This window comes from Melospiza georgiana, chromosome 1, assembly GCF_028018845.1.
Source record: "Melospiza georgiana isolate bMelGeo1 chromosome 1, bMelGeo1.pri, whole genome shotgun sequence".
Classification (NCBI taxonomy): Eukaryota; Metazoa; Chordata; class Aves; order Passeriformes; family Passerellidae; genus Melospiza; species Melospiza georgiana.
The window spans coordinates 50,399,315-50,419,278 of record NC_080430.1 but is presented as its reverse complement, the minus strand read 5'-3'; the positions used below and the strand labels follow the sequence as shown (position 1 = coordinate 50,419,278).

The 19,964-nt window shown below is 37.6% G+C and overlaps 1 protein-coding gene across 1 annotated transcript in view; it reads left to right on the top strand.

The window, feature by feature from the left end:
• Positions 1-19,964, top strand: part of CNTNAP2 (contactin associated protein 2) — a 1,020,353-nt gene that overhangs the window by 942,119 nt on the left and 58,270 nt on the right. The window contains exons 20-21 of the mRNA XM_058040331.1: positions 115-248; positions 13,498-13,591. Of these exons, the coding sequence (XP_057896314.1) occupies positions 115-248; positions 13,498-13,591 (228 nt within the window). The remainder of the gene's footprint in view (positions 1-114; positions 249-13,497; positions 13,592-19,964) is intronic.

Genomic DNA, 19,964 nt, shown 5'->3' with positions numbered 1-19,964 from the left:
GCAATTAAGTGTGAAATGATAACAGCTGTATGTGAAAATAAAGACGGGAAAATAGCTGGTGAATAAAGATCAGAATACCTGAGGGTGCTTTTCACATTTTTTCTTTTTCGCTAGGGAATCTGCAAATTCGGTACAACCTCGGGGGCACCAAAGAGCCATACAACATTGACATTGACCACAGGAACATGGCCAATGGCCAGCCCCACACCGTTAATGTCACACGGAACGGGCGGGACATCGTGCTGCAGGTGAGCTGCTTGGTTCCATCACTCGTATCTTGCAGCGTTTTGTTTTATGATGGGTCTTCAGTCCTCTGAAAAGATTGTTGATATTTAGAAAATAAAAAGTACAGTAGATGGGGTTCTGCCTGCAGATCACACTCCTAGGAGTTAATAAAAGCTATTCATTCCCTCTGTTGCATCGACTCATGTTGTTCTGAAATCCTCATTTTAGTGTGATGACAGCTGGGCTAATACAGGTGTCACTGTAGATGCTCGAGGGCATCAGAGACATCTGGGCTGATAGATAACGTGGGACTTAGGATAAACCTGTGCCATTCTGGAGCAGCAGCTGGAAGCCAGGAGGGATACCCTACAGCATCTTAAACGGTAGTGAAGCCTGATGCAAATAATATCGTTCTGTAAGTCCTGAGTCTGCAAATGAGGATGTCTTTAAATTTAAATTTACCCTGAAGTCCAGTGAAATTGCATGAGCTGTTTTGCAAAGATGAGCAGATGCCTAAGTGGTTGTGTGACATAAGCCTGGGACAGAGAATATTGTTGAAGGCACATACCTCTGGCTTATCTATGTTTTGGTACAGTACAGGTAGGAGCTTTATCTCTCCATATATCACAGTTTACAAAACTTTGATAGGCTAATGCTATGTATAACTGAGGGGAGTGCTGCAAGAAGCAGTCAGTTTCCAGGCTGCCTCCTCTCTGTGGTCACCACAGAACTTTCTTTTCATTCCCTGGTTGTCACATCTGCAAACATGGAGACTGTGAGCAGGGTATAAGAACAGTTTTGTTGGCAGAAGAGTCGGGGGGATGGGAAACATTAATCTGGATTTGTTAGTTCAGAAGAAGCAAACCAAAACCAATAACAAATGAAATATAAAAAGGAGACGTTTCCTTGGGAACCAAGCCAAAAGGTGAAGGATGGTAGTCATCACAGTATTATCTACCTGAATATTAAAATAAATCCCTGACAATTACTATTTCAAGGTATTAAAAGGAAACTTTTCAGTGCATTACAATGTCATTTGACTGAGGCTCACAGTAATCAGAATAACACTGAATGCACTGAAGTAGAATTGTCACCAAATTATTCACAATAACAAACAACCTAAAAAATTCCAAACAACCTAAAAAATATATAGGTGTACATCCAAACTCTTTTCAGGCTTTTGGAGGTTGGGAGGGATATATATTGATGTGTATGTCTATCTTGCATGCTGTTGCATTTATTTCTCCTACATCTAGAAGGAAATAAAGGAGGATCTATAGTTTGGTGTCCACATCCCTCTGATGTTAAATGCTTTTATTTTGGGGAAGTATGGCATGGAGTCCTAGCTGGCTGATTTAGGCAGCTGTAAAACTAAAAAATTTACATTCCAAAGGGATCAGAAGAGATACCTTGCCCAGCTGGAAATTATGTACACAGTTAAATGTTCCAGCCTTGCATCAACTCACCTGAACTTGATTCCCAACAATTCTTTCCCAGTGTTTTATGAGACCACTGTCTGCCTAGAAGTTAGAAGAGTCAGAAACATTATGGTTAGTGCTGCTCTGCTGGGGTAAAAAAACTTTTAATCTATTCAATGTGCCTAAAACTGATTAATGTAGCCACAAAGCAGATTCATTTGAGACTTATTAGATGAGATTATCTGTCTGATGCACATGCAAGAATAGGGAAAGAAAGGTCCCATACAAAGAAAATCCAGAGATCCTATTCCTCTCCTGAAAGAGACTATTTCTATTAAATTTTGTTTGACCTCCATAAGTTTATTTAATTACTTATCTGCTTACCTTCTGTAAATGAGAGAAATTATATGGACAGAAATGAATCTGCTAAGTAAATTGTTCACTTGAAAATTACTCCTGTTCAAAAATGAACTCCTCACAGTGTTTGAAAGTACAGAATATATAAATACAGTTTTTCTCAGTATTCAGAGGACAAATCATAAAGTATGAGTTTTCTCTTGCAGATCTGAGCTATGAACATTTGAGTAGACTTTTATTTCCTGCTAAATCCTTCTCCAACCTGATGAGCAGCTGGTTTGCTTGCTTTTAAAGAAGACAGCTTGCTTGCCAGGTGCTGTTGCTCACACTTCCACATCTCTACAGGGCATAAAAGTGTCACAAGAAGGATTTATTTCTCATCAAAGCTTCAATTCAAGAGCACTCAGTATTTTTGAGATCTTAACAGCAAGTTCATACTTAGAGTACCTGTCTTTCTAACTTACTGTAATAACCCTGTAGTGCCAGAGAGATTTAAAAAATCTGAAGCCAGGCAATAAATTGGTACCATATGAGCTGTGTGAATCAGAGTTTTAGCATGATTCTCAGGAGTTTCACTTACATATAAATATGAAAAAAGACTCATAAGTGAACTCTATGAGACTTGACCTCATGCTGGCAGACAGGAGGCCACTGATTATTTACATAAAATCAAAATTTGAGGTGGGATTTGAAATCAACATATCCACAATACTATATGTCCATAAGGAAACAAAATAAATTCAAGAACAAATATTTAGTGTGAATTGCTTTTGTTATAATTGTATCCCTATTCCTACCATGCCATGGCAGTCAAGACTGAAGGTAGTAGCAAAGGCTCTGTCAAATAGTTTTTATATTTCAGTTTTATACATTCACTGACTGCAGACAAATCAATAGTTCCACATTAAATAACAAGCTCTCAATTGTGTTGCCAGTGGTTTCTCAAGGATAAGGTTAAGAATATACAGTCAATTTACATTTCAGAAAAAGCAAATTACATAAATTCAGGGAGAAAGATATGCTTTTTTTCTCATTTCCATGAGGGGGACAAAATTACCATTTGATAGTAATAATTCCTATCCCTCCCCTCTAGTAAAATATCAGATACAAATAACCATGGCACACCTCCAAGGCTCCATTAGTTCACCTGTGGCAAGGAAAAGCCCAGATTTACAGATGGGAAACACATTATTCCAATAGACATTTCATGACATTTCATTAGGTTATGGAGGGCGAGTTTTACTTTGTTTGATTTCATTAGAAGATTTCATGCCTCAGCAGGGTATTTTACATATCATAAAAACCAGATCACTCTTTACCAAGTGTTCATGGGTAATTAACACTATTCACACATCAGTAAAATCTTCTTTGAAGAAAGCCAAGGACAAAAGCTCCCTAGCAGAGGTTCTGATCCAAAGTCCATTGAAGTAAATGAAAGGATTTTCATTGCCTCCAGCAGGCTTTCAATTGTACCTTAAAGAACTGTAGTAGTTGCACCCTGAGTGCAAGATTCATACCTTCTGCCTCTTTGCATGTCCCTGGGGTAAAATCAGGATGGAATCTGGATCAGAGACTTTCATGTTCTGTTGCACAAAGGTAGATCAGCCTACTACAAAGAAAAAATATAAGAAAAAAAAAGACAAAAAAAAAAAAGAAAGAGAAATGTACTATATGCTTTGATTGTTAGTGGAATAAAGCTGATGGTCAGCAGGACTCAGACTGGGCCTGTCAGCTTCCTCACATGTACATTCTCAACAGGTGTCCAGATCTCCATCCCTGCTTTAAAGCCATTTCTGGCAAGGGGTTATGAGTCACAGTTTATAACACCTTCCTTGTTCCTGAGAAAGATTAAACCAGAGCAACTTCTTCAGGACTGAAGAAACTCTGTCCTAAACTCTTACTATGCTTTCAGGACAATTATCAGCAGCCACTGCTCTTCTTCTCAGAAGGCCACACAGAAGGGTGGAGACAGTTCTGTCTTTCAGGCCTGGACAATATGTCAAACTGTGGTGGAGAGGCTGCACACAAATAATTGTGCACACACCATATAATCTCAGCTAAGTTATGAAGCTTTATGGCTAAATCTTGACCTGAACTCAGCTGAGGCTGAGAACAATACAGAAAATGTATTTGTACAAGTCTCCATTTTCCAACTTCACCAGAGGCAAGCAAGGGTATACACCCATCTTTGTGGAAAATGATCAATGAAATATTTGACCCTACACAAATGAAATCAAGAAGAAACAAAATTTTTGCAAGAATTTTTGCATTTCCATTTAGAGCTCTGCACTACTTGAAAAGAGATAGCAATTGCAAACTCCTATGTGTCTCTCACTGTTCAAAGAATATGTGAATACCACACCCCTAGATGGTTTAAAAAGGTAAATCATACAAAGTTAATTCAAAACTAATCTGAATTACAAAATAAAATGGTAAACATAACAGCAATAAAATAAAATGGGTGAAGCAGTCTGCATATAATCCCCATCTTAAATGCAATTAATATATATCAAAGATTTTATCATTGTAGATTAAATTTTGTTCTTGTTAAAGAAAGTGGGAACTTTCTCACGGTCTTCAGTGAGGCTATAATTTCATCTCCCATCATTATTTTTGCTGTAGAATCACAACCATCATGTTTCCTCTATTTTGAAGCCTCAACAGAAAATTATCACTGTTCGAGCTCTTGCTTAAGAGGGGCAGTAAAAACATCACCAAATTATTTTCTGCAGCTAACCCAACTATAATGATATCAATAAAACAAATTTTGTAGAAAGACATTTTATTTAGCTTTAAAGACTTCAAATGATAGAAAATGTACCATATCCTTTGACTACCTCTCACAGTGCCAAGTACCATTCTTGTAAAGAATTTGCACCTAATTTGCAGTTTGAATTCAACATTTAACTTTGGGATCTTTGTGTCTATGCTTGATTGATGAAAGAAATGTTTAATGTCAGGCATCACTCCCCTTCACACTTTCTTAGAGATGCTGATTAAAACATCTTTTCATCTTGTCTGCAAGATGCTAAATAAACTGATCTATTTTAGTACACCCTCATCCATCTAGAGTTTTTAAACAATTTTTTAACTCTTCTCTGAAACCTCTCCCTTTTGAGTCACATTTTGAAAACATTTACCCTAGGATTAGAAATGGTAATGGTTGTTATGCCATCAAAATGACGTAGAAATACTATCTTTATTTATTTCTTTCATTTTCTGGGAATTATGCTGCCTCAGCAACCTTTGGGTAGTGCTGTAAATTGTCTAGACATCAGATTAATCTGAAAAAGTCTGGTTTAGCTAACATTTAACTGGTAGGGAATGGGGAAGTAGTGCTCATGATTTGAAAGGAGCCAGTCAGACACTATTTACAAATTCCATAGCCTCTGACATGAATAAAACACGTTTTAAGTATCCAGGACTTTAATCACAGGTAAAACATGGAAACCATAGTCAACATCAATCCAACAGTTAACCCTCTGCTTTGTTTCCTCATACCCAGTAATTCTATTGTATTAAAAAAATAATTAGTGAATTTCCAAACATGTTTTGCTTAAAGGGGTAAAAAAAATCATTTGTTCTGTCAATAGTAAAGGCCTTTCTGCTGAAATGAATTATTTAAATTCCCTGGGGATACATCCTTTTCACTATGTATTGCCCTTCTGTAGTGGCAATGTATTGCTCAAAATGCTAGTGCCACAGAAAGGCAAATTCAGACCATTTTCTAGAGCAGAGCTATACATTAGATCTGCATGTTTTATGCATTAGCACTTAGTTTATCCATAACTGCTAAGCTCTTTTTTCAATCAGAAGTCACAAGGAAGTGATTTTACTCAGGTCTGAAAATTATAGGGGGTTTTTTCCACAAATGGGTGACAAAGTAGCATAAGAAGCTTTCAATAGATATCAATAAACTTCTGAAATTAAAACAAAGCTTTTATTGATATAGTATATCATGCCTATAACCCTAAGCAACATCTGGGTTCCAAAATATAAACAATTACAGACCCTGATCTTTTCATAATTCAAGTTCCCTCCAACTCTAAGGATGTTACAGATGTTGCAAATGACCAGGTGTTCAATACTGAAAAATGTCAGTAAGCAACAGCAAGAAACAGCAGAACAGAATTTAAATTGTGTCTACCAGAATCAGAAATCAGCAAATAATTCACTGCTTATTATTTTTTACTGGTTCTTTTGTGCTCAGAGGATGACCATGAGCTCCGAGCAGTTTTGTTGATTTAAACCTTCACTGAAATTACTCAATTTCTTTATTTTACAGTGTGACACACACTATTTCATTTAAAGAGAGCAGTTATAGGTAGAACAGGAACCTCGTAAATTAATAACTTCTACTCCCCCTTTGTGTGTGATAGAGTTGGTTAGTGGTATCTGCAGAGGTAAGGCAGCACATCCCCATTGAATCTCAGCTTGATGAAAGACAGACAAAAAGTTTTCAAAAACCATGTCTTGGTTTCAAAAGCTAGGTGTCTGCTAAGGAAGGCAGGAGCCTCCCCTAAAATGGAAAATGTAAACCCCCTCTCTCCAAATTGCTATCAAATTTAAATTAAGGGGCTCTCAGGCAAAAAACATGGGAGCAGGAATAACAGTTCTTTATTAAGGAAGAAAATAAGAAGATAAACTAAACAGTGCAGTAAACTAAAACAGCACTGACAGAGTCAGAACACAACCTGACACCCTGTTGGTCAGGGTGTTGCTGGCAGTCCCACTGGAATTGTGGCTGCAGTCCTCCTAGAGTGTCAGGTTCTGTTGGAGCAGGGATCCTGTAGAAAGAGTGTAGTCTTCCTCTGAAGATCCAGTGGAAGAAGAGGCAGCTGTTCCTCTGGGAAATCCAGTGGAGAAGCCATAGAGTTATTCCAGAATCTCCAGATTATATCCAGGTAGGAATGCTTGGCTCCTCCCCCTGGGCAGAGCATCTCCCAATGGGATGCTGTAGTTCTTATCAGTCATGCAGTGATATTCAATAGCCTGTTATCAGCATATGTGTCCCTGGAGGGAGGAGTGGTTGTGGAAGAGATAAGGAAAACTGCCCACTCAACAGAAGACAACTGCCATAGAGATGGCAAATAGAATTTAATTTGCTTGGCAATCCAGGACAAACCAGAACTCCTTTCACTCATCAACAAACAAGTGGACATCAGGACATGGCATCCTATCTCTCTCTTATTGGAAAAACATGGGGAAACAGTGGGGAAAACATCATCCATACATCCCCATCTGGGGGTAGCATTGCTCCCTGTGGTTTCCCTGTAGCTGCTGCACAAAGGCAGAGGGAGATGACAAAGAATATATCATTTAAAAAGTTTTACTCTCTCTGCATCAGCTGAGATAGTTTCCAACTTAGAGGGCTTTTGGAAGAATATTTCTCTTTACTTTCTGCTTTGTAAAACCCCTCCATAGGAGAGGAGCTCCTTCACACATCCATCCTTCTCATTTCCTTTAAGCAGAGGTTGTGTTGCTGGATTCAGAGTCATGTTTCAGCTGCCTTATCCCAAATTTGCCCGTGTCTAGGCCACAAATCGTGGTAAAACCCAGAAGTGGAATGTCTCCCTCACCCTACACCCCCATTTTCCTGGGAAATAAAGCTAAGGCCATGCAGGTCAGAAGGGAGAATGGTGCAGCCTGGTATTTCCTGAGTCTGCATATCAGAGCAGAGCAAAGGTCTGCAGGGTGTATCAGCAGGCTTATTCACCTCACAAATGTGTTACTTACATTGGCTATGCTGAAAATAGTTCCTTCTTCTATAATGTATTTTCAGTGATAAGAGTGTGTGTGTGTCTGCCTTGGCCTGTGTGGTTGCTGGTTTTATATAATTTGATTGGAATTAAAGAAACAAGGAAAGAACAAAGAAATCATTAAGTAATCCCACAGTCCAGGACAAAGCTAAAAAAGTCAAAACCTACCATGAAGTAGGCGATTTCCATTGTGTGGAAGCACATACTGGACAAATTAATGTCCTGTGAAAGTCATCTTTAGGTATCTGAGGTAGATCTCTTTAATTTTAATGACTTGGCATTATATGACTTGCTATTGCTTCTGTTAACATTTATTGTAATTCATCTACTAAAGAGAGTAATAAAAAGTCAACAGATATGTGAAAGAAGCACCAGAGAATCATTCTAATTGAAGGAGCCAGACTAAATAGTGTGCTTTTCCTTATCAGTGCTTCTGTTACATTTGAGTTATGTTTCTACATTTCCATTTAAATTTTATCCAAAATTTTGTGGATTTTTAGAGGAAGGCAAATTATCCCTGGCGTTATTTAGCAGAGCAACAGCAGCTTTCAGGTATACATATAAGCTTTCTGCACATAAAGGATTCAAGTTTTGAATCAGAAAAAAGAACTTTTTTTTTTCTTTCTGCAATGTATCTATGTTTTTTCCATGTGTGTATCACTTTAATCACATTTTTAATATAAATCCCTGCAAAAAAAAGAAACTTTATCATAAAATACTGTAATTGACCTTTATTTTAAAAAAAATAACTGCTAAAGGTTAAATCAGTGCATTACACCAGCAAAACATATTTTTAGGAGTGGTTCCTAAAAGAGCATTTACTATACCTCTGTAAAAATTTCACCTGCAGAGCTCAAAGCACAGTGCCAGCCTTTAGTTTGCCTTACATCACACCAGTGAAGTGTGTGCCTCCTCCTGTGTTCCAGATGAGCAGAGAGGCTGCAGGTCTGTGACAGTCCAAGGCAGTAAAAAATGCAGGGTTTTTGGTCCTGCCTGTTTCTCTGGATCCACTCCTCATTTACAGTCCGTGGCTTGTCCCTGCTCTGGCGCAGATCTGATCTGCACTAACCTGGGTCAAGGACCTGACCCGTCAGAACCAGATCAGCGGAGCACCAGTGCCACACTGAGGAGGGAGCTGAACTGCACTGAGAGTGGCCACGAGCAGCCTGAGCAATTACACTGTCCCCACTCCAATCTGCTCCTTTCCTCTTGCAATAGAGAAAAAAAAAATAAAATCAATCACCATATTAAAAAATTGTAAGTTTTTTCCTAACATTTTTGGCAGGTGAATAATCATCTATATCACGCTAATAAAAAGAATGTCATACTACCTCCCATTTGATTTTCATAATCAACTTTCTTCTTTCTCATACACCGCTGTCATACTTGTGAGGACCTGCATCTGAACACCTGCATACTGCCTTTTTATTTTCTTGGGGTCACATGCCAAGTCTGTTCTAGCTTTGTAGGCATTTTTGAGTAGGAACGTTTTTATTATGTATTATTATAGAACTTAGCACAAAAAGCCCTTGTTCAGGACTAGAGAAGTTGATAACACAAGTGATAAATCATCATAATCATGCAGAAGAGAAATAACTACACTGATCCTGATGGTAACATCCCCTTCTTTATCCTGCTACTGCTGAACTCAACAGCAGAGCTGCATTGACATCAGATGATATGAGATTAAGCCTTACAGCACTATTATTCCATCTGATTTTGACAATTTTTTAATAAAATTTGTCCAGCATAAAGAAAGGCCTTAACTTAACAGCAGTATACAGGCTGGGTTGACAATGATTCAGATGTAAGCATATCCACAGGGTGAATATAAGGTATGTGTTTGTGTTTATACCCTTTTTTTCCCCCAAGACTACTAAGGTGATGCAGACATTATGTTTGCCCTTAGATTGATATCTCTGTTAATCTCAGAACTCCCATCAAGATTAGTTTTATTATCTAAGTGAACAGTAATTTAAAAGAAATAGCATTTTATTGAACTTCTGCTTAAATCCAGACAACTTCCGAAAAAGGCAGTCTGCCTTGGTGCGACGTGACTTGAGAGCTGAAACTGCAAATTCCTCAGAAACTGCCACCTACTTTCATCCCTGTTACACTCAAAGCCACACTGAATGTTTATATGAAGCTCAAATGAAATTACTGAGTTTTTTTTTAAAAAAGTAGCTGTAATGAAAAATCTTAAATATAATTTTTAAACGGTAATTTAATACAAAATCATAGCACCAACATCTGTGTATACAGAGATTCTATTTAATTTTCATTAATTAAGGAAATCAAATTATCATTCAAATATCATTTGACACTAGTAATTCCTTTTTATTATGTGTTTTCTATTAGATTGGTAGGCTAGTATTTCATGCAAAGGCTGCAGGCTGCTCCGTTCCAGCTGCTTACACTGGAGCCCCCACTGGATGGCAGTCACATGCAGCTTTGGAAAGAATTCAGCATCATGCTTGAACACACAGACCTCTACAGAAACACTAGGTTGTCTCCAAAATAAAAAATTGTTTCTTTTATCGGGTAATTCTAGTTTAGTACAAACATATGCAATAAAAGCAAGTGGACAAAAATCTCCCCATTCCCTCAGCTGCTGTTCCCTAGACCCACTGTCTTGTGGTGCATCATTTTATTCCAGGTGCCAGGATTAGAGAAAGGTACTGCTGAAAGCTGTGGAAAGCAATGCAGGTGCCCCCTGACAAGACATGCCAGAGCTGGCAGCAGAGCAGGAGCTGGCTCTACCACTGATCAGAAATGTTTGCCCCGGAAAATTGGTATCAACAGCTTTTAAATAGAGATTTATTTTAACTAGGAATCAGAGCAACCCAAAACTTCAGACAGTCATTAAAACAATCCACAGTTGAACCCACTGGGATATCTTTCCTTGACTTCAACGAGATGTGAAAAATGTATGTGAGTGGCTAGATTCAGGGTTTTATGCAGTATAAGAAATCTGTTTAAACAAGTAAACCTCAACAGCAAAGTGTCTGTTCCTGTTAGAGCCTGCAGTGTAACACATCATTGCTCTCCTTGTTGCAATCCCTTTTGCCTCTGTACCGGATTGAATCCCTTGGGACTTCAGCTCTGCTATGTTGAAGTCTCAAGGGAAGGTGAGGTCACTGGAAGGATTTTGGTTTTTTTTTTAAACGTTGCTGCTAACAAACCTATTCCAAGATGGGGAAAGAGAGGGCCTTTCCAAACCCTGAACACTACCTGGACACAAAGGCAGCCTTATCACATCACAGCTGGCAGGATTTGATATTCTGTAATTGTCCATGTAAATGGTCACAGTGGTTCATCATGAAAACTGACTTTTCAATTTAATGCATATCCTGCAGACACAACCCATGTACACAGGTAGAGGCTGCCTCCACATCTGGCAGGGGTGACTTTTTTATTACTTGTTACTACTCATCTGTTACTCTGACATTGGACACATGGCTGCTGCTTTAGGACATCCAGCATACATCAATAAGTTCATTATAGACATAGATTGATATTTAACTCATTCATATTTTATCTGATTAATGATAGTCTGATCAACCCCACAGCCTAGAGTCCAGATCACAAGAAAAAGAAATATTTTAAAATTGCTCCAGACTGATTCTGAAAAAGAAAGAACCCAAATGTTGATGATACTGACAGATATCAGCATAAGTAGTAGCATGCCAAATTATTTTATCAGAGTTACTTCAGCATATTTTAAGTCATATTAATAAAGGGAAAACCTAGAAAATTAATCCTGTGTAGGTATTGGAAAAAATTCCACTGCATGCAAAGTTACATGAGGTTAACCTCTTGAGATATGAAAGGATGGAGAATCAGTGTTTTGTGGATTACTTTTCACCAATCTTTACCTGATACACCTCTCTAAAGTCTACACTTTTCATTTAATCACCTTAAGGGTAAATAGCATGACAGATCTAAGCCATTTCTATTTTTGTCCTGAAATAACAAGAGAATTTTTTTTCACCTGATATGCCTACAGTTCCCATTGAAAATGCATCTCACACTTGCAATGTTGGATGCTGTGAATTTCCCTTCCATCAGGAAAACCAATACCAAGTACTCAAGTGGAGTCTCTATTTAGTAGGGCCTGAGGTTGGTTGAGGTTGGGATCTGTTTACTGTTTTAACCCTTTGTATTCACTTGGCTCCACTTTTTCCAAAATAACTCTTTTCAATTTGAATTTACATAATTCTAATTTCAGGTAAAATATGTATTTCTGCTCTTTTTTAAAAATTTAAGAAAAACTGCTCACAATACTCTGAACAAACTGAAGCTCCTTATTTTTCGAGTAAGAAGATGGAACTGTGTTTTTCCATGTATTTGTCTAAAAATAATCAGTGTGAATACTAGTTATGATAAATTAAAAATAATTTCTGAACTTTAAGACTTACTAAACTTCTCTGCAGAGACTTTTTTTCCTGTGTCCTCTGTATATGCACTTTTCTTCTTGGGGTTTTATGGGGAATTATAAGAAAGACAGGACTCCTCCAATTGTTAGGGCTTTTGGAGATGGTTGCCTCTGCAGATTCATGACCCCAGCGGGCTTTACAACTCCCTGAGCTCATGGTGTTCCAGGGTACGAGGGGATTCAGCCCTTCAGTTCTGTGCTACCTGCCATTCACTTACTTTTAACCACTGAACTGAGCATTTGCAGTGTCATTAAAACAAAGTAATCCACTATACTTACACTTTGAAATTAGAAATGTGGCAAAAAGATATGTGAAAATATTGCATGCCCCATAGAGTTGCTATTTCCTGAGAATTACTTTTGCAGTCTATTGTACCCTGCAAAGTCTTAAATCACATATATGAGTTTCTATCCTGTTTTGTGCCAAGGCAAGGCCAGAATAAAATAAACTATTAGTGCTCTGTCCTCTTTAAGCCTGTGTAATAAACATGTAAATCTGAGAAAATAAATAACAACAGTAAAGATAAAAATTCATTCCAATTACCTTTATGAAATGTGAAATCAAAACTCCACTGAGCTATATTAAACTATGTTAATAGCACTATTACCAAGCATAGGCAATTCATTTTATTACTCTCTTTCTTCACATTTTTCTGTTAAATAGCTAAAATCCAGGGGGAAATATGCTAATGTGATGGGATTGCTGTGCCATATCGGGGACAATATGCATTTCCTATAGATTAAACTATTTAGCTAAGTTGATTACTCTTGAATTTATTTTGGTTCCAATAGGCATCATCACAATCAGATCGAACAACATTCTCAACAAGAAAGTAATAAGCATGAAGTGCAAAAAAAGAATGCCTGATTAATTTATGACTTTTCTGAGAGAAAAGAAAAATGCCCAACACCTGAATTAGTCTCAAATTCCCAGCTATGTATATCTAGCTTCAGCAGTAACATAGGTCCCAAATGGAAATCTATTTCTGTGGAAAGAAAAAGTTGTTTTATTATTTATGCTGTTATATTTAGCAATTGAAGAGCACATAAGTAAAGAATGATGTGATTCTACAGAAACCAGAACAAAAATATATTCAGTATAAGTATTCTCCAGGCCTCGGGAACTGTGGAGACGGCAGATATGGAAGGAAGGGTATTTACTATTGTTTTCCCTTTATGAAAATGAGAGTGTATTGGATAGTTATAAGAGATGGCATAAACTCCATAAAGTAGACCTGATTGACCAGAGCTGTAATAAACAGATCAGTTCAAAATACTCATCATTTCTTTTCTCTTTCTCCAGCTTGATCACTATCCTCCAACGAGTTACAGCCTGCCAGCCACATCTGACATTCAGTTCAATTCCCCAAAGGCACTATTCCTAGGAAAAGTCATAGGTAAGATTTCATTTTGTACCTGGGACAATGATGTGTGTGTAGCAGGATGCTTGCTGGACATGTGGTACAAGTGGTAATACTGGAGTTCTGCCTAAAGGAGGGATTGTGTTCAACCTGTCACAGAGGCTGATGAGCACACAAATAAATAATTTTCTGCCATGGATTGGGGAAAAAAAGGGTTTGAGCAAGGAGACCCTTGTAACATTGTCTTTGTGAGGTTTCATTACCCTCTCTCAGTGTCAGATGAAGGCAATCCAAGGAAATCACTGAGACCACTGCTTCTACCAGGAGATACTGAAGTTATTTTGAATATTATCATTCACTGTGAAGTTATTGTGTGCCTTGTATAATGTCTTTATCCATGCAGACTGCCTTCTTATCCTAGAACATCCTCTGGCAAACCGCCATTCTCTCCCACTAACATCCACCAGCGAGGTCTTTTGGAGTCTGTAACACCTGCAGCAACACCCACCTGGACATTTTCTATCCCTTTCATGGATTTCATGGTTATTTCCAGTGCAGCAGATTCCTGGCCAGCTCCTCAGATGAATTCAAGGGAAAATAAAGATGCCTTGGCCTCACTTTTAGATCTTCCTTCGTTCCATTGCTTAATTTTTCTGCTCCTGGCTTCTTACGTGAATTTCCAGGGTTACTCACTTCAAGAAGCAATTCTTCCCAACATTTAGAGTTTGTAAGGAGGGTTTTTTCCCTTTTGCAGAGATAAAGGGGAATTAATGTTATTTCCTCTAAGCACTTTACACAGAGATATGGTTGCTTGAACTCAGTGAAGAGCTTAATCCAGAAAATTGCAAACTTTTCTTTGTTAAGTGGTTAGGGCATTGATCTGTGAACCCTTTGCACTGTTTTTTGAAGTGGTAAAGAAATTGACCACATAGCTAATGGGATTCTTTGTAGATACAATTTTTCCATTTGTTTTGTTTTTAAAATTTAACATGCAGAACTTCCATTAAATAGGAAATGAAAAGCCTTTAAAATCACTGGCTATCAGGAGAGTCATGAACTATTTTCTAGTACTTTCCAAGTCAGTTCTGTTGCTAGTACAAAAGTTGATGCAGTCTTTATTTTGGACAGTCCCTGGAATCTCGGTACCTTACTGCATTTAACTTGGGCATCTGGACTGGAGCTGATGGTCTGATTTAATTTTTTAATAGCATGGGATTATATTAGCCCTTTGGGAATATGATATTATTTTGCTTCTTCCTCTCTGCTTGTTAATGTTTTTGCAGATAAGGCATTTTATTAAGAGGAAAAATGTATCACTACTAAAGAAACAAACAAGAAAACAAAAAAAAAAATCCCTTTTTACTCTTTCTTCCAAAGAAAAATTGGACTTCACTGCAAAGAGATGGATTTCCTGGTGTAAAATGGTTGTGCAACTGACCGTGTCTGTTTATGAGCTTTACTGTGCAGCTCTCAGAGTCATGTAGAACTCAGTTAAAAGGGTTATCCAAGTACAGCAGTTTGAAGGGCAAAGTAGACATAGAATTCAGTATCTTCAAAGGCTCTAGCTGTCACCTCATACTGACAAGACATATTTTAGTGGTCTAGAGGGATTAGAACTGACAGAGGATCTGGATACATAGATCAAGTTGCAATTTGTGCCCATATGCAATTACATTCTCCAAATGGGCAATATGGGAGCAGCCTCCCATTTCACTGCTGCTCTGGCATCACTTGCATTCAGTTTCTGTTGCTCCCATACGATGCAATTCTTATTTGTCAGCAAAAATGAATGCAAGGCCCTACTTTTAAAGACAGATGGTTTTTGAAGAGCACTCTGGAACAATCTTACTGGGAAACTGGTCTTCTGTCTGTCTTATTTCCATTTTTATTGGTGTTATTTGCATAGGAGCAGCCGCTTCTGCACCAGCTGTTCTTGCTGTGATAGAGAGTTCATCTGCTCCCCGTCAGAACTGATCCCCTGTCCAACACCTCCCACAATGCAACACATCTCTCTGCTCTAGGTGCTACAACAATATGGATGATTGATAATGTTATTTGTAAAATTGTAAGTGCTCGGAATATTTTCTGCAAAGCAGGAAGGTCACACCAGAGCAACAGCAAAATGCTTGAGTTGCAATCAGGGAGAACTTTTCTTCTTTAAGTTGAGATGTTTTCTGTTTCCTTGAAATACTGTTTTAAAAAATGCATTTGTTCACTGGCTTGAATAAAATAATTGTAGTCTTTTGTAAAACTGGAGGTAAAGCCGCTTAGTATATAATTCTTACCCAGGTAAAATGGATTACGATTTGAGGTGGGAAATAAAGCTGAAACACGCAACAAATGAAAAATCCTATTTTACATGTGTGTGTAGTAACAAAACTAATAACACTAGAGAAATGCAGGATTTCACAAAAATGATAGAAAGGTATTGTTAATGTTTCAAGGAAGTTCTTTAATCTGTTATTTAGATGTATTTAGGCTTTGATGACTGACAGACAAGGCGAGAGGGAAAACCAGAATTTCTGGATGATAAGCTATGAAGACGAAAAAGTGAAAAATAGACAATGTGACAGGCATCTACATTTTCATGTAGGCTGCAACTTGCAGCTCACTACTGCAGTAGGATAAAGCAGAGGTTTGATTTTTCCATTAAGTGCAGATGGTTTGGATGCAATACTTAGCTTTGTCTTCACATCCTTTTTGGGAAACTACACCTGTATTCTCTTAGTCTGTACTTTATTATTAAAATTGGAACTTTTTTGGCATTTAATATGTATTTATAAGTAATTAGCTAGAGATAATTACACATGATTTTGTGAAAGTATCATTCTGGTGAGCAGAAATAATTTGAGAGTTTGTCTAAAAGGATATATGATTGAGCACAGACACACCAAGCTTAGACAAGAGTTACTCTTGAGAAAGTGGCAGGGAAGTAAAGGAAATGTGCTTCTTGTCGTCATTTCCACCAATCACTCCAAATTAAATTGTCACTTTTCAGAAATACTTAAATATCCACTTGGAAACAATTGACATAGTACAAGTCATCATCACACCGATAATCATTTTCAGAACTGACAGCTGTCCCTGCAGCTCACCTCTGTGGGCTCCATTTCTGTCTCTGTCTCAATCTAGAGCTCTTCAGGGGCTTCTAGTAATGGTAGCCAAAAGGGAAATTTCAGGTTTCAGGTCAGTTTCAGGTCTGCCTTCCTTCTTACAAAAGCAGCTGCCATCACTCTACAGCTAAAGAGAGGTCCTAGAAATCAACCCCAGGGCCTGATTTTTTACACAAAAAGTAGTTGCCTTGAGAAGAAGTGGTAAAAGGTCAATTTCTAGATGTGGTGGGGTTTTCCTAATGTTAATGCAAAGATATTTTTTTATTGAAACCTGATTGGACTTACTGGGTTTTTTACTGGTGTTTGTGGTGAAAATTAAAATTGGTGAAGAGGTATTTCTCTGGATTCATTGTGACATTCAGCAACTTGGACTGATGGGAGGTAAGACCAGTTTACATCTAGCCAAGTAGTTAGTTTCAAATGTGCAAAGGAGAGAACACAGAAATACTTCACAAAAAGGAGGAGATAAATGATATTTCTTCATGGCTTAGGTACAGTATAGAGAGAAGAACTGCTTTTTCTCTTGCATGGCATCTGTCTGCCAATGGATACTGAATAATAGGAGGCAAAAGTTCAGAATGCTTTGAATTTCCAGCAGTGAACAATGGCATTTATTCCAAGAGGAAAGCATTCTTCACTCCTAGATAAGATACTTTATTTTCTATAGAAAAAGTTTGGCAGTTTGGTGCTTCATTACTTGTAGCTGAAAAACGCCGATGACCTACAATGTAATTCATCCTACCAAAACCATCACACCACTTTCAAAACCAGCTTCTGATCTCCATGTTTCCACACAACTGCAGAGTTTCATCACTTAAAGGGTTTGTTTCATGTCAAAGAATGAACATTTTCTCTCTTTGAGAGCATTTGCCATTATTAAAAAGGGGCCATTGATAGCCTTGATAAAAAAAATTATGAAGGATAAAGGCATATTCATATTTGGTGCTCAGTTTGGGTATGCTTTTAGACACTGACATCATCTGATACGAAGTTATTGTTAATATATATAAGATATCAGTTTAGAATTCGATCTCTATATTGTAGGGCACTTTTTGACACTTTAAGCTTTATATCGTAGAAATTAGTGCAGAGCTGTAAATAGATCATGAATAATCTAAAAGCATTCTTCTGCTTCACATCTTTGGCATGTATCTACTACTACTTCATGATCATAATGCAGTTAACACCTCATTATACATGTGAGGAGTGTGGCATTCAGAGCTGCACAGCTTGAGCTCTGCTGCTCCCCTTCATTTCGCAGTGCCGGGAGACACTCTGAGAGCAGGGTAGCTCAGCCAACTTTCACTGATAATGAGAAAAAAAAACAGCTAGCATGCAGTAAATTCATCCACCAACTTACTTCAAAGTAACTGCCTGCTGCTTCATTTCTGAGCACCAGCATTAACATTCAGCACTGTAATCTCACTGAGGATGCTCCTTGTCGTATGGGGAGCCCTCCTGCTACAGCAGGTAGCAGTTGAATATTAAAGATGTGCTTTCCCCTGCATGAGTTATGTATGAATTTTCATACAAAAATATAACATCTGGACAATTCCTCTTCTCCTACTCCTCCTGTATAATGCTATGAGCCTGGCTGAAACACCTCTGGGATTAAATATTGCCTGTCTCTCTGATCTCAGATCTAGCTGTCCATACTCACTCTTTGAAGTGTTTCTGGTAAAGGTGGAAATGTTCCACAGCTCTTCTGGTCAAAACCTGATCAAAATAAAACTATTTTTTCTCTTCTTTCAGACCTCTGATTTTGATCTATCTGTTTTTTCTCTGAGAAATCTTAACCTACAAGCCATATTCAGAAAGGAACATTTCTATCTACAGGTTTCCAGTCCAAGGGACATGATAAACACTTTGAATTGCCAGTTTGACCCCAGGCAAAAGTAAGGTATCTCAAGTGAGTTTTATCATTTGAGAACCAAAATAAAGAAGAGAAGCCAAGAATATGCATTGATGCTATTTGGTATCCATGCAGCATCTTCTTTCCATTTTTCAGAATATTGCAGGATTCATCTGCTGTAGCTCCATAGAGGCAGAAGGTAGACCCCAGACAAAGAGGATTAAATTGGATGTTTAGATAATCTCAATTGTCATGAGTATAGCCAGCTTTGCTCTTCTAAAATTTAGCTGGAGTCATTTCCTCCCACAAACTTCTCACTCTCACCCTTCAGGTGATTCTTCACCTCTCAGCCCCTCTCTCATACTTTGTAGGGGCAGCTGCCTTTTCACTTCCTCCTAAATTCTAAAGTTGTTTCCCTTGTGCTTTAACATGTCTCAGAAAATTGATTAATATAGATCACTCTACAGAATCTTGCTGAGAAAGTTATCCCATTCTTTTACAGTTCTTTCCAAAGTATTCATCTACTGGCTCTGAAAAATAAAAATTAAAAAAAAAAAAAAAGAAAAGGGAAAAAATAAAAGGAGACTGTAAGGTAAATTAATTTGGTTAATGCCATTTTAAACAGAGTATTTGCACAAGCCTTATCTGACATTCAAAACTATGATAACACTATTTAAAAGCAATGGAATATATTGAAAACTTTAACTCCAGTAATTAGACTGACCTTTTCCTAGCTTCTGTATTTGTTAAGGTGGCATATCTTGGTTATACAACATTTCCCTACCCCAGGAAGGCAGGAATTACATTGCCTGTACTGTGTAATATCTAATACTAATTTATTTCAAATGCAGCTGCTTTCAAGGCTGAAAGAAAGGAACTGAACATGACAGAGGCATCAATAAAACCTGCCACTGGCCCCATAAAATTCTAATGGCATAGATAGCAAAATCGAACAGCTCAGAGCACTTTCAAGGCTTATAAATCACTTAAAAAAAAAAAAAAAAAAAAGTGTTACACAGTCTGAAAAAGCCCAAGGTATTCCTGAAGCTGAAAGTATAGCATCTTATAATTTTCCTCCAAGTATATTCAAAGGAAAAATCAAAAATTAGACTAGAACTGTCCAAAGATTACAGACAGAACTGACCAAAAAAATGTCTTAAATAAGCCAAGGCACAAGTCTTAACATTTTATATTACTTTACCTAGCTTGGGCAACCTCTGTCTATAGTTCCAGATATAAAACATTGAAAAATAATGTGAAAATGCACTGATGATGTGATCAGAAATAGCTACAGAAATAGCATTCAGGCCATATTATTTTGGCTGAGGGCACAGTTATATACATGTCCTTCCTTGTAAGAACAGCTACAGAAATTTTATCTAATTCAAAACTTACTCATTGTGTGACAATTGAAAAAAAGCTCAGGATTTATCTGACACTTGTT